At 37.6% G+C, this 13,967-nt stretch overlaps 1 protein-coding gene and 1 long non-coding RNA gene across 2 annotated transcripts; both read left to right on the top strand.

Moving 5' to 3' along the window:
* The first annotated feature begins 8,768 nt into the window (after positions 1-8,768).
* On the top strand, positions 8,769-11,473 carry LOC117565201 (cell division cycle 7-related protein kinase). Its single transcript, XM_034244205.2, has one exon. It carries the CDS (start codon positions 9,026-9,028, stop codon positions 11,279-11,281), a length of 2,256 nt encoding a protein of 751 aa, XP_034100096.1. The 5' UTR covers positions 8,769-9,025; the 3' UTR covers positions 11,282-11,473.
* Positions 11,474-12,326: 853 nt separating this feature from the next.
* LOC117564336 (uncharacterized) lies at positions 12,327-13,644 on the top strand. The gene is made up of 3 exons (XR_007954644.1): positions 12,327-12,522; positions 12,588-12,721; positions 12,976-13,644. It is a non-coding gene; the product is annotated as an uncharacterized LOC117564336 (long non-coding RNA).
* The last annotated feature ends 323 nt before the right edge of the window (positions 13,645-13,967 follow it).

Genomic DNA, 13,967 nt, shown 5'->3' on the forward strand with positions numbered 1-13,967 from the left:
TATTACATTTAAAATACATATATTGTATATTCTTAAAAGAGACAACATTAATATACTGAAAATACTAAAATATACCAAAATCTATAATTAGTAATCATTCATATTTAGTATATATATGTACTAATGCATTTAAAATATATTATATATTCTTAAAAGAGGTAAAATTAATATACCGAAAATACTAAAATATACCAAAATATATATTTAGTATTCATTCATTCAAAATATACCAAAACAACCCGACTGCAACAGCCATTGTTTCCATATAAAATAATTTAGTATATCCATATACTACCACAAACAAAAATACCAGATTGTCTACCAAATAAACCAAGATCCGACTACAGCTGCCTTTATTAATATAAAATTATTTCTTAAATAACTTTCGTAATAATTTTTTGAAAATTTACCATTTTAGGCATTTATGCATTTATTTATTTGGTCACGTAATGAATAACGAACTGACCTTTTCTCATTAAAAACTTTACGCTCAACAATTTTAACTGCCCATATATGATTCTCTCTTGGCTACTTGCTCTTAATCAGTCAGAGTTCATTTGCGATGAACGAACACAGCTTGTGTCGCAGCAACATAAAATCAGTGTCAAGTCTTTGACAAAAGCAGCACCTACGCTCCACTTTTAGCTACTACACTGACAACTGACAGCTGGTTGGCGGTGGGCGCTAAACAATGAAAATTAAGCCGAAAATTGTGAAGGTCAGCCACAGAAATGTCTCATGAATTATTAAAATCGAGTCGAGTCCGAAAGTGTGTGGTCAAAGTTGCCACTACACTTGACCCTAATCCTGGCAGAAAAAGATGCCTGGCCTGACTCCTTCGCCAATGATTGCGAAATGCTAAGCCAAATGGAATGAAATTTGTAGCAAGACAATGTCCTCTTGCTCTCGATTCTTATTGCTCTCGTCCTCTGTTCACTTCACAGCTAAAAGCCGCAAGACCCAAAAATGTTTTGACATGCCAACAATGCTTAGAGAGAGAGGCTGAGAGATTCCATTCAACATCTGCTAGAGATGGGTACGTGACAATTAAAAGGACATGCTATTGCTTTACAATTAACACACAAAAATATTTTGTCGAAATTCAAGATTTATTCATTCATTTGTTGAGCTTTTTTCTATGTTAAGCACGTGATTTTTAAATGCATAAATGTATTATGCAGTTCTCTCCTCTCTAGCACAACTGACCAAAAGCCTGTTCGAAAATTATTTGGCCCCAAAAAAGTTCTTTCTGCACTCCGCACACACACACACACACAAGTAGCACTTTAAATTAATGAACTGAGATTAAGCAAGACAAATTGTTGTTTCCTTTACTGAAAAATATTCTATAAGGCAAATTGTTTTTCACTTGGGCCAAAGGAATTTATTATTTTGTTTGCCGTCGCCCATTTTGCTGCCCTCAAAATAAATGTACAATTTATTGTTATTGATATTTGTGTAAAGATTTTCCACACAAATAGAGGCTCAGCAACAGAGAGAGAGAGAGGACACACAAAACTTGCAATTAAGAATTTAAGAGCAAGACGTGGCCACAGAAAGTTGCAACAGCAACACACGAAGCTACTTGCAACTTCGACATTTTCCAGGAAGGTTGTCAGCGCTATTGGCAAGCAAAAATATACTGCAACTCGAGTTAAAAATGAATTTTGCATTGCATTTTCCCCTGTGACTGTTTTCTTGTTTTCCAGTTACGGGTTTTCCCCCTTTCCCCTTCCCACTTTCACTTCGATTCGAATCTCATGTGCGCTCACTGCAGCCAATTGTAAATTTCTCTGTCGATTTCTTTTGCCTTTTTTCCGTTTTTTCTTGCATTTTTGTTGTTGTTGGTATACTGTATGTTGTACTTTCCACATGCTACAGAAAATATTCATTGAATTTCCAAGTGACAAACGACAAGATGTCAGTCAGGCGCCCAAAAATGTGGCATTCTATCGCATTGGGCGATGGCGAGAAGTTGATACTCTTGCCAAAAGTAATTGAATACTTCTGATGCAGCTCACTTTGTAGAAGAAATGTTGATTTCAATTCCAAGGTGTGTTAATTGTAAGTTGTTGTTGTAGCTGTTGTGGTGATAAAAATATGTCTATGAAAGTAGTATCACTTTTATGTAGGAATACATAGATCAATAAGCATTGAATACACATTTGTGTTATCAATAATTACAATGCAATCTATTCAATTATGTTGGAAAAAAATGTATTACAATTATTTTAAAATTTTCTAAAATTCCCTCAACGAAAAGTTTTTAATTATATTTTATTTAATAGGCACAAATTTATGCAATAGTTTTTATTTTATTTATTCCTTCAAAGAAAAAATGTTTATTTAATAAATACAAAATTTAGGCAATAGTTTTTTTGTAGAGATATATAATGTGCCACTTAAAATATTGTCAAATGTGTTTTTCCAACCAGTATCTATTCCAATATTCTTCCCAACAAGTTGTGCAACGTGTTACACTCTAAATGAATAGTGTATTTAAAAGCCAAATCCAAGCTGTTGAGCAGCAACAAATTTATTACACCAAGTTGCATGCATGAACTGCTTAATATAAATTCCAATCAAATGCTCGGAGATCAGACTTGAGAACTGACTTGAAACAACGTGGACTATGCAGTTGTTATGTTATTAGAATCGGACTCGCAAAGTTTTGCATTCAAACAATGCAAATAAATAAGCAATTTGCAACAGCAGCAACATCACACACACACATGTACATACGTAGAGAAAGCGTAATTAAGCAACAATTTTTGGTTCATAGCTGTGCGGTTGCGGTGGCTCCTGTTGCAAGGACATTTAGCGCAGCTTTGGCCAAAGCGCTTCAAAGTACTTCTTAACTAAGCTTAAAAGCAATGCCAAACAGTGACAGCAGCAACAGCAACAGCAACAACAACAACAACAACAACAACTGCTGCAGCTTCGATTCGCTGGACAACTTTTCAGTAAGATGGTTGTTGTTATTGCTGCTGTCGTTGTCGTTGTTATTGCCACTGCTGCCCAGTGAAGTGTGGCAAAGTTGTCGTCGTTGCGGCCATTAAATGGTTTGCAAAAGGTTGCTCAAAGGTTGTGCTTGCGAATTCCAGCAGATTAAGTTTATGCGCGGTGGCAACTTGCGGGTTAAGATAGATATTGCGTTTACAACTCGCAGTCGAGGCGCTGCTTTGGCTACTACAAATTGACACATTTTAATAATTAAAAAGTGGCAGGACAAGTCGAAGTAACGATGCCCTGCAGCGATGCTTAAAATAACATATGTTTAAGATAGATAATTAAGAATTTTGGAACAAATACTTTCAGGCTTGGAAACAGTACTCGAAAACTTCTTTAAAGAATTAAAAATAAAGCATTAAAGAATTTAAAAAAATCAAGTATTCTTCCTTTTTAATGCTTCTTACATTACATTATATGTAAGAGATAGAGTTGTAATGTTTTTTCGACTACACTTGTTATGTTTGTTTCAAACTTTTGCCAGGTTCACTTCTCTGTAAATCATCAAAAATTGAATAACAAGAGTAATTTTAAAGCTAGATAAGAGAAATACTATAATAACTGTAACTGAAAAATTGGTTGCGATCAGATAAAAATTGTACAAGTAATTTAAGAAATACTTTTCTATGGCAAAGAGACATTGACTGACAATCTAGTATATTTTACACTCTATTGTATATTAATATACCAAATATAGTCTATGGTATACTTTAGTATTTTTAAAGTATAGTGTTGGCATATTCGTAAGCTTCTAACTTGCTTTTAATACGTTTATAGGCTTTTAAACAAATGGAATATGAAAACTTATGCTATATTTTAGTTTTATTTTATTTATTTCATTTAGTTTTATTTTCTTTTATTTTATTTTATTTTATTTTATCTGATTTTAATTTTATTTTATTTTATTTTATATTATTTTATTTTATTTTATTTTATTATATTTTATTATATTTTATTTTATTGTATTTTATTTTATTAAGTTTTATTTAATTTTATTTTAATCGAAATTCTAATTAAGTTTTTATTATTCTTTTTTTTATAAATTATTTTTGAAGGGAACTAAAAATGCGCTATTTTAGTAAATGTTTAATATTAAAACATGACCTGACTAAGATCTCAATCATCTCGGCTAAATTGAATACAACGAAAAGAGGAGCAAACTGAAAAACAAGGATAGAAAGTGAATGCCAGCTGCAAATCCAATCAAACCGGATGGTATACCAATTTAATAAGCCACAAAACAGTGCTTACAACAAATAAAGCCATAAAGACTTGCTTTGCTTAAGCACCAACCGAGCGACAAGCTTAACCAAGGCCACATTGGCGAAGGGTGCACTAGCTATACTTATAGTACTATGGTATTTTGGAAGGGGAGACCAAGCCAAGCCAAGTAACTGTGGAAAGCTAAGCGCATTGCGGTTGCCCATGGCCACCACTTGCACAGAGTGTCGTCGCGACTTTCTTGCTGTACTCTCCGCATTCCCGCCAGGGGGCAATTCGAATGCGCGAGCAAAAGGCAAAATGAACTTTTCACCTGTCCCGCGAGTCAAGGAACTTCGATGAGTGCCATTTGAAGGAGGTAAATACTCAAACTCAACTCGACGTTGTCTTCATTTGCGGTTAATTTCGTCTTAGTGGCGACGCCACTGCCGCCGTTATCCTTGCCACAATGTGCTGGAGGGAGTAAACGACTGTGGAACGCGACAACTTGTAGTGCAGTCTCCCGAAAAGTTGTGTTGGCTTAGTGCAGCTTTTGGGTCCTTGATTCTAGACTTAGTCGTAGTCGTTGCTGTGTCCTTGTCTAGCCTTTTATTCGCCTAATTTCCGTTGCACACCCGCATCCTGCCGCTAATTGAGGCCGCTTAGTGTCGTCGAAAATCTATAAACACGAAAGCTACCAGTCGGGAGTGTAATGCGATGTCCGTTGTCCTTCGTCCTTGTGCGTACTTAAGTACAATAAATCTGTTTATCTCGGTGCTTTATGGCTGCCAATGTCCTGCCATTGTGCCGCTTAAAAGTTGCTTCGTTTGGCGATAAAATAAAGTTTCCTTTCGCCGCGCATTTGTGTGGCTTGTTTAATGTGTGTCTGTGTGTGTGTGTGTGTGTGTGTGAGCAGCAAATTTGAGAGCGATTTGTACGAGATTATCCCTGGAAGCCGCTGTAAAGTCTCGCTACAATTAAAGGTGTGCACAGGAAATGAAAGACAGCGGCAAAAGAAGCCCAGCGAATGAGACACTGACGGACGGGCTGACTACAAAGTGCTTAGCCAAAGGCATGAATTGTCCACAGAGCCAGTTTAGCAAATATCCTTGAGTCTTTAATGCACCGAGCACGTAAACGTCGCGTGGTCAAATCTCCTCTCCTCTTTTGGTTTTGCCTGCGGTCAAGGCAATGGACACCGCAACCAACAATAACACAATCTCCCCACTTCGACTTTGCTGTCCACCCCTGACGTGGCAGGTTTGGTTACTCGCAGGCAACCACAAAATGGCAAAACAATCAACATGCAACGAGTCGAATGTGGCAGCCACACATGGCTGAGCGCAGGATGTGTTGGCTTAAGGTAAAGAAACAGAGAAAGTAGAAGAAACTGCCAAAGAACGCCACACAAAATGCAGATTGTGATTGACAAGTGTAATGTTGGGTGGACAAAGGCTGACCGACTTTTTTGGTCAGTCAAATATCCACGGAGAGAAAGTAAAAAAGTGGCTCAGTTGTGCTTTAAAGAGGACTTCCCGACAAATTAAGACTGCATGCAGAAAAGACACAAGCATTGTATGTAGTGTTTATTGGAGTTAATTGTGGATAGTACCTTTTGAATATAATCATCATGAAAACTTGACTTCAACTCATGTTCATTAATAAGTATTTGCAGAAACTTAAACATTAATGGAACAAGTTTCCAATGAAGTTTACAAAGGAATAGTGCAAGTTATTGACAGACTTTGCCTATTATATAAATCATCTAGTTTAAATCGTATATCCTAAAAGTATGCCTTCGTCCTTTTTCATGTCAATCTAATGTTACATAACAATAAACAAAAATTACCAAAATTATGTTAGTGTTTATAAGTGTCCTTAGACATTCCTGTAAAGTAATATAATAACTAACGCAAAAGACAAGAAAGACTCGTCTGTGAAATACCCGCTACCCATTAAGAATAAATGCGTAATCATTTAAAAAAATATACTAAATTAATATTTCACAAAAACAATAAATCAGTACTTTCAAATTGTACCATATAGTGTAAAATATACCAGATTATTAGCAAAAACAATTAAGACTTGCAGTAATTAAGCGCTTTTACCCATATTTCTTAAAAAGATTTTACAAATTTATCTAATCGCAACCAAATTTACAGGAATCTTAAATACTGCAGCTTTTATTGTTTGTACAAAAATCTAGTTTCAAAATTACGCATGGTATTCCAATTTTTTCTATTTCTAATAGTCTATCTCTAATAGTCTCTCGGATCCAGTGTTTCAGACGGACAGACAGATTTTATGGGGTCGGTTATGCCTACAGTCTGTTACATTGATTTCTCGCAGACATACAGTTATAATACCCTTCTATTCTGTAGGTAGCTTGTATCTTTAAAATCTAAGTTATTTAAATCAAAGTTCAGTGCGTTCGAAAATACTGCCAAAATAAAAATATCTTATATCTATATAAATATGTTGCACACACTTATCTCTTATCTTATCTAAACTTTTGTCTATTTAAACTAATTAAAACATAGAGCACAAATTGTTAATGACTGCATTTAATTGTATATTCCCACATATATAAAGCCACAAAACAATCACGAAACTTCAGCTTGAGAAAACTTCAACTTTCAGACAGTCCGCCCACACTTGCCATTTGTTTTTCGTAGGTCAGCGCTTGGCTAATTCGTTTTCGGCTTAATTGTATTTCTAAGTTGCTGTTTCTCAATTTGTGCAGTTTTCGAGGGCGTGTCTATTATAGCGCCCAGTGTCTGTTGTACAAATCCAATTCACAATTGGCCCAAAAACTTTCTGTTTACTAGTTCGCGCGCAACTTCGTTGTTGTTGTTGTTGTAGTTGCTGAGAGGACGCCAAGGAAATTTGGTCAAAAGACTTTGATGAAGTTTGCCTTTTTCGGGTTGCGGCCAAGTCGAGCAGTCGCCTCGGAAGTGGCAGTCAAAAGTCGCAGTCAAGTGTTCCTCTTTGCCGGGATTGTGCTCTATGGTCTCTTTGGAAAACGCAGCCAAGCGCAATCGACAATTGTTTTCAAGCAGAAACTTGACTTGAAGTCGAAACTGAAGCTGAAGTTGAATCTGAAGCTGAAGCTTCTCGAGCACTTGGTGGAAGTCAGTGTTAAGGCATAAACAAGGCAACAAAATGAAGTCGTAATTCCCTTCAGTTTTGCAATTTGCACTTCAAACTTTCATTGAATTCACATTAAGTGCGGGAAAAAGTGCTTTTTGGACATTTTGATTAATAGAAATTTAATAAGCTTGCCAATGGCTTTTGCCCTGTCACCTTTTATCAAACAGTTTCTTTATTGAAACGATATTTTAATATATTCATTGCGCAAACTTGGCTGGAATAAAGAAAACAAAATAATCAAGAAAACTAATAAACGGCACACGGCAAAAAAACGTGGCAAAGGGAAACTACATAGTCCCTGGGCGGCAAAGGGCGGCGACGATGCATGGGGGCGTGGCATACAAAACGGCAGCTGTTGCCGCTCTGAAAGTTTGAGCATCAAGTGAATAACAAGTGGGCTGGCATCTGATGTTGACATGGACACCAAGGGAAACAACGAGAGGAAAGGAAGTGAGGAACTTTTCAGGGAACTGGCGACAGTTTAAGTGTCGACTCTCTGTAACGGTAAATTGCATGCAAAAGTTGCCGCGATATGGCGTCATTCACAGCACAAAACTAGCATCAGCTGCCGCAATCGTTGCCCATTTTGATGGCACATCTCTCCATCTCTCTTTCTTTTTGTATGTGGACTCTTCTCAAATGACAGAATGCGAACAGTTGTCGTAAAAGTGCTTAAATATTGTACAGTGAGGAATGGTCAGGGACTATATTGATAAAGAACACCGACACAGAACGGACATAGAGATGTCGAGGAAAAACAGAGCTATGGCAACTGAGATATGCGGCAAGAGAATTGTGGAAAAAACCCTTGAGAATTTATCAATTGATCAGATATGGAATTAATTCCTTGACTGAATATGCTTTAATTTATTGATGGTTTATAATAATTTTTTTGAAGTTAAGTTTTAAGTTATAGATTATGAAAATAAAAAGCCAAAATTTAAAATCAATATTTATACATATTGTTAAGCAACGATAGAGCTTAACTTGAGATTTAAGTTTCTATGTTTAATTATCATATTTTTTGTTTTAGAAAAAACAATATAATTTTTAATTGTAGGTTTTTTGATTTAAGAATTTATCTTTTAGTTTCAATTTTGACATCATTTTTGTTAGATCCAAGAAGTTTTTCTTGATCTTAGCACGTTTTTTGTTTTTATCGAAAATGATAAAAGTTCAGTCTCCTGTAATGAACATTCAAAACTTTTAAGCATTGATCGACTGAGAATGAAAGTTGTAATTTAAGCTGTAATTTTTTGACTTTTAAACTCTGAAAATTATTGTTAAATGTAAATATGATTAAAAAATTTAGCATAACCTTTGTCTTTGCGATAGATTTTAGATAAATTTCATATGTATTTCTCTGTATTTCTTGTCAAAAACATTAAAGTGTAGTATTTGTTTTCTGAATCAATTCCTTGACCATTTAAAAAAAAACTACATTTTCTAGCACAAAATTGAACACACAAATTCAGTACGAAATTAACGTGTTTTTGTTTTTTTTGGTGGTAAGCGCCAAGTTGCTTATCTAAACCCATCCACAAAAAAAAAAAAAAAAACAAAAAATCGATTTATTGCCGTTCTCGTCAAAAAATTAGTACAATTGAATCCCTCCTCAGCTCAGGGGTGGGAAAAAGACGCAAGACGCTGTAGATGGAACGAGCAAATGTTAACAAAATTCTTCTTTGATAAGATGGACAAGAAGTTGCAGCATTCACATCACCAACAAAAACAACAGCAACAGCATCATAGTCATACACATGCATCGTATCTCTTTAATAACAATCAGTCAACAAAATCGCTATCGAATCCACTGCAAGCCAAGCTTGTGGCAATGGAGAGCAAGTTAAAGCACGGTTCGATCTCAAATGTGGCAACTGCAACAACTGGAGTGGGAGTGGGAATGGAAACAGCTGTGGGAGCCACCACAAGTCACACGAATAACCGGAGTCTGAACAAATCAAGCCAACATTTTGGACTGCGTCAGGTGACGCTCAAGGACCCAGGAGCACATCGAGAGCGTGAACGCAACGAGGGCGGCAGAAGCACAAATGTAGCTGGCTTTAATCGTTATTGTGTGCCACAAACTGGGCAGCAACAGGCACAACAGCAGCAACCACAAGCTCAGCCCATTGTGCCGCTGCTGAGTCAAGTGCAGCGTGTCAATCACGATTTAGCCGATAAACTCAATCGTCTGGCGCGACGCAATACGATCAAATTCAAGGAGCTGACCGCGTTGCAGGGGCACGACAAAAACACGGAGGCGTTGCAAGAGTTGCAGACATCGATACCGGAAATTAGCAAAATCTTTGATGTGCATTGTCGCATTGGCAGCGGCACCTTTAGCACCGTGCTGCTGGGCACCTTGCAACGCGAGCGTCAACTGCCTGAGGCGCAACGTCGTCGATTTGCCATCAAGCATCACAATCCGACCAATCATCCGGAGCGCATACTGCGGGAATTGGAATGCATGTTTCGCATGGGCGGCGATCACAATGTGATTGGCATCAATTGCTGCATACGCTACAACGATAATGTCGCCTTTGTGATGCCGTTTATGAGTCACGATCGCTTTCACGACATCTATCGCAATTTAAGCTTGCTCGAGATCAAGGATTATTTGCGCAATCTTCTGGTTGCTCTACAGCATGTCCACAAATTCAAAGTCATTCATCGGGATGTGAAGCCGAGCAATATTTTGTATAATCGTCGCACTGGTAAATTTCTCCTCTGTGATTTTGGTTTAGCTCAACGACTGGCCGACGATGGCAGCCTGATACAAGCCTCCGATTTGAGTGGCGCTGCTGCGCTGATGCGTGACATGGATGCGGCGCAACAGCAGTTGATGCAACGCGAGGGCAACAGTCTGCAGGACGAGGCAGATGCAGAGCGTCGCATACGTGCCGCAGGCGGTGGCACAGCGGCTTTCGGTGAGTCGTCGATGACGTCGACGGCGTCCACATTGCTGCTGACGGAGCCCACCAAAAGGGAGCTGGCTGCCCAGAAGGCGGACACGCAGCGGCTGATCAATCGACTGCGGTATATGAACAGTAATGTGGATCCCAATAACTATGTGGTATCGACGAATAGCAGCAGAAAGGAGATGCATGCATCCAGGGCAGGCACACCAGGCTATCGACCGCCTGAGGTGCTGCTGCGTTATCCATACCAGACGACGGCCGTTGATGTTTGGGCCGCCGGTGTGATAATGCTCTCAATGCTGTCCTCGTTGCATCCATTTTTCAAGGCGCCCAACGATTGTGCCGCCCTCTCGGAGATTATGAATCTCTTCGGGGATTTGCAGGTGCGCAAAACCGCTTTTATGCTCGATCGCTTGGTGTTGATCACCCAAAAGGTGACGGCCCTCGATTTGCGACGCGTTTGCATGCGCTTCCGCTATGCCAATCATTTCCTCTCACCGGAAATGCAGCGACGCCATCGTCGCTCCGATGGCAGCACCGAATTGTGTCGCCTTTGCGAACAGTCGACTTTCAATTGCATTTGCAAGCACAGTTGTCATGCGCTTGAGACATACAACGAACTGGATATGTTTCCGCATCATGCCTACGATCTGTTGAGTCGTCTACTCGAGGTGAATCCACAGAAACGCATCACAGCCGAGGAGGCCCTGAAGCATCCGTTCTTCGGTGAACATCATCGCATTGCCAGCGGAGTGCCATTGCATCAGCTGCAACAGCAGAGGCAGCAGCAACAGCAACAACAGCAGCAGCAGCGTTCACGGGACTCGCTGCCATCCGCCGGATCACGCACATTGACGCCATATGTCTGCTATCCGAATGGCACCAAGTCAACCAATCTGTCGGAGTTGGCCAGCCGCACAGGTGTCACAGCCTCAGCTACTACCGCAACACAAGTAGCTGCAGCAGCAGCAGCAGCAGCAACAACAGCTGGAAATGTTTGAGTTTAGTACAACAATTGGTTTATCGTCTAGTGTGCAACCAAAAAATGCAAAAAATTCTATTGTAAAGTGCAAAACTCTTCAAATTTTGCATCAACATACCATTTACATACATATAAATAGAGTATTTGGTGGCTTTGTTCTTTTACCTTCGATTATTATTTTCTGTTTACTTTTGTCTGATAAAAAATTTGCCATAAAATAAGACGTCATGAATTTTCTCGTCTTCTAATCTTGCCTTTAGCCAATCAATTTCATTGTGGATTTATCATATTTATGACAATATTTTACAAACATCAATTTCCCAATTGGTTTTTCCCCTTTCATCCCCTTGGCTGTTCACATTTTTCTTCGTTTTCTTATCAATTTTGCATTTATTGACAGCCAAATATTTGTTGTTGTCATCGTGCATGACTCAATGCACAATTGGCCGACTTGGCTATGGCCGATTTTGTGTGCAATCTTGGGGCCAAAATTCAAGTCGAAAAGTAAATCGTGTTGACAGTTCCAGCAAAATATTGACCCAAAGGTCTTTCATCTATTGCACTGGAATGTTGTGACTTTTTAAATGTTTTTGTGTGGTGTATGTAGTTGACTAGAGATTAATTTACAATTTTTTTTTTATTTATTAAGTAGTTGAACCTGGACAGCAATAAAGTACCATAAAAACACATTTTAGGGAGAACTCATTCAGACCAAACTTCATACTCATATGTATCATATTTATATATTTACACTACCGTTCTGTTACAGAACTTTAACTAAGAAAAAATAATGGCATACTTTTACGATCTTTATTCGAAGAACTTTAGCTACTAATATAAATTGGATACTTTTAGGACGCATTTAAATCATATCCGCTACAGGCGCCGTTACATTATCGAACATGAGAGAAATATGCATCGAGTAAGAGATGAAAGAGTATCAGAGTGACTTGAGTCTAATTTCAGTTTACTCTATCACAAATTTCAGCTTCAACTTGCAATCATTTTACCTTTGAATTTAGTGTCAAACATGAGACTCCTTTCAGTAAGCTGAAGCAAACTTTCCACATTCATTCGAAAACAATATTTTGTGCCGGTAACATCGCTAGAATAATTTTAACATTAATATTTTTTACAATTATATTTATGTTACCTTTGCACTTTAAACGCGCTTTTACTTTTATTTATTTTATACTAACAAATTACGCATAACATTTAAAATTTTAACCAAAATAACGTGTTCCTAAAAAATTAGCAACGGTAAGCAGCGAATTAAAAGTAAATAGTATGCATAGATTGATGCATCATCACCATCAACTACATAGTGTAGATGACGCTATAAAGAGTATACATATATTCTTGATCAGTGCCGAGGCGATATAGCCATGTCCGTCTGTCTGTCGGATAAAAGATGAGGACGATATCAAAGTCAACGGTGACGATGCGGGATGTTTTGAAAGTGCGTTAACCCAAAAAAGCACAAAATCAAAATAATTTTTTTTTCTTCACTTCCAAGTTATGTTGTAGTCAATTCGCACATAATTTTTAATAGCACCGATGACACTTTTGAAAGACAGAAAGAGCTAAAGAAAGTAAAATATGGGTTGCTTAGAGTGACATTATTACTAGCTCGTAAAATGATTGTTTAAAACTTTTTAGCTTTCATAACGAGTTTAGCAACAAATAACTATACAAATCTTGGCGATATTCCAGGCGATCTATTACTAATTGCTGCCAAAAATGACGTAAAGTGGATAGAAATGATTTGGATAAACATGAAAATATTGTGAAAAGTCACAGAAAAAACAAACAAAAATATGCCGAAAGTAAGCTGAAATTGGCGCAGAAAAGATAAGAACTTGGCAAGCAAAAATTGGAAGAGTTTCAAGCACAATTGGAAAACCTGAAGGAGGAACACCACAAAGAAGTTGGTGAGCTGAATAAGCAAGGGCGAACTTGAAACAGAAAATGAGGCGAAAATTAAAGATATTGTAAGCCAACATTTAGCTTCTGCAGAAGATGAATATTGGCTTACAAAATCTTTAATTTGCGCCTTATTTTCCGCTTTGATTCCGCTGGTGGAACTGGTGACCTTCAAGCAGACAATGCAGAGGAAGCTGGATACACTGCTCAAGGAGAAAGGAGCTTGGCAATCGCAAACGCTTCTAAAGGACAAACACTCGTATGAACTGCAGCGTGACAGAGATCAAAGATTTGTTAAACAGCAGAAGGCGAACAGCAACTCGACGAATCGTTTTGCTAAACGATTATTTATTAGAATATTTTACGAGAACATTTTTTTTGCTTCCTCAAATTTTAACAACGTTGTAATTTACCGAGTTTTTATGCGCATCCTTTTTTGCGTCTTCTTCAATTCGTTTCGGAAATTTCTATTTGTTTTTTGATTCTTTTTGCAAAACTAATAAATAATTATAATATTCTATTTAATAAAATTGGGTTAAATTTATTTAATAAATATATATTTAGCAAGTTCGCATTTGATTTGGATCTCTGCAAAATTAATTAATTATTTTGTAACTCCCTACCTTGATGCCCAGTTAATAATTTATTCTTCATAAAGTTCTTTCTACAAGGAACTCTGCCCGAAAATTTTGAATTCATTATCTCCGCATTCTATCTGATTATCATTATTGGAAGCTCAATATCAGGAGCTACAACATCTCTTAGTAGGCTTTTTAGCGTCC

The sequence above is a fragment of the Drosophila albomicans genome, chromosome 2L, assembly GCF_009650485.2.
Source record: "Drosophila albomicans strain 15112-1751.03 chromosome 2L, ASM965048v2, whole genome shotgun sequence".
Classification (NCBI taxonomy): Eukaryota; Metazoa; Arthropoda; class Insecta; order Diptera; family Drosophilidae; genus Drosophila; species Drosophila albomicans.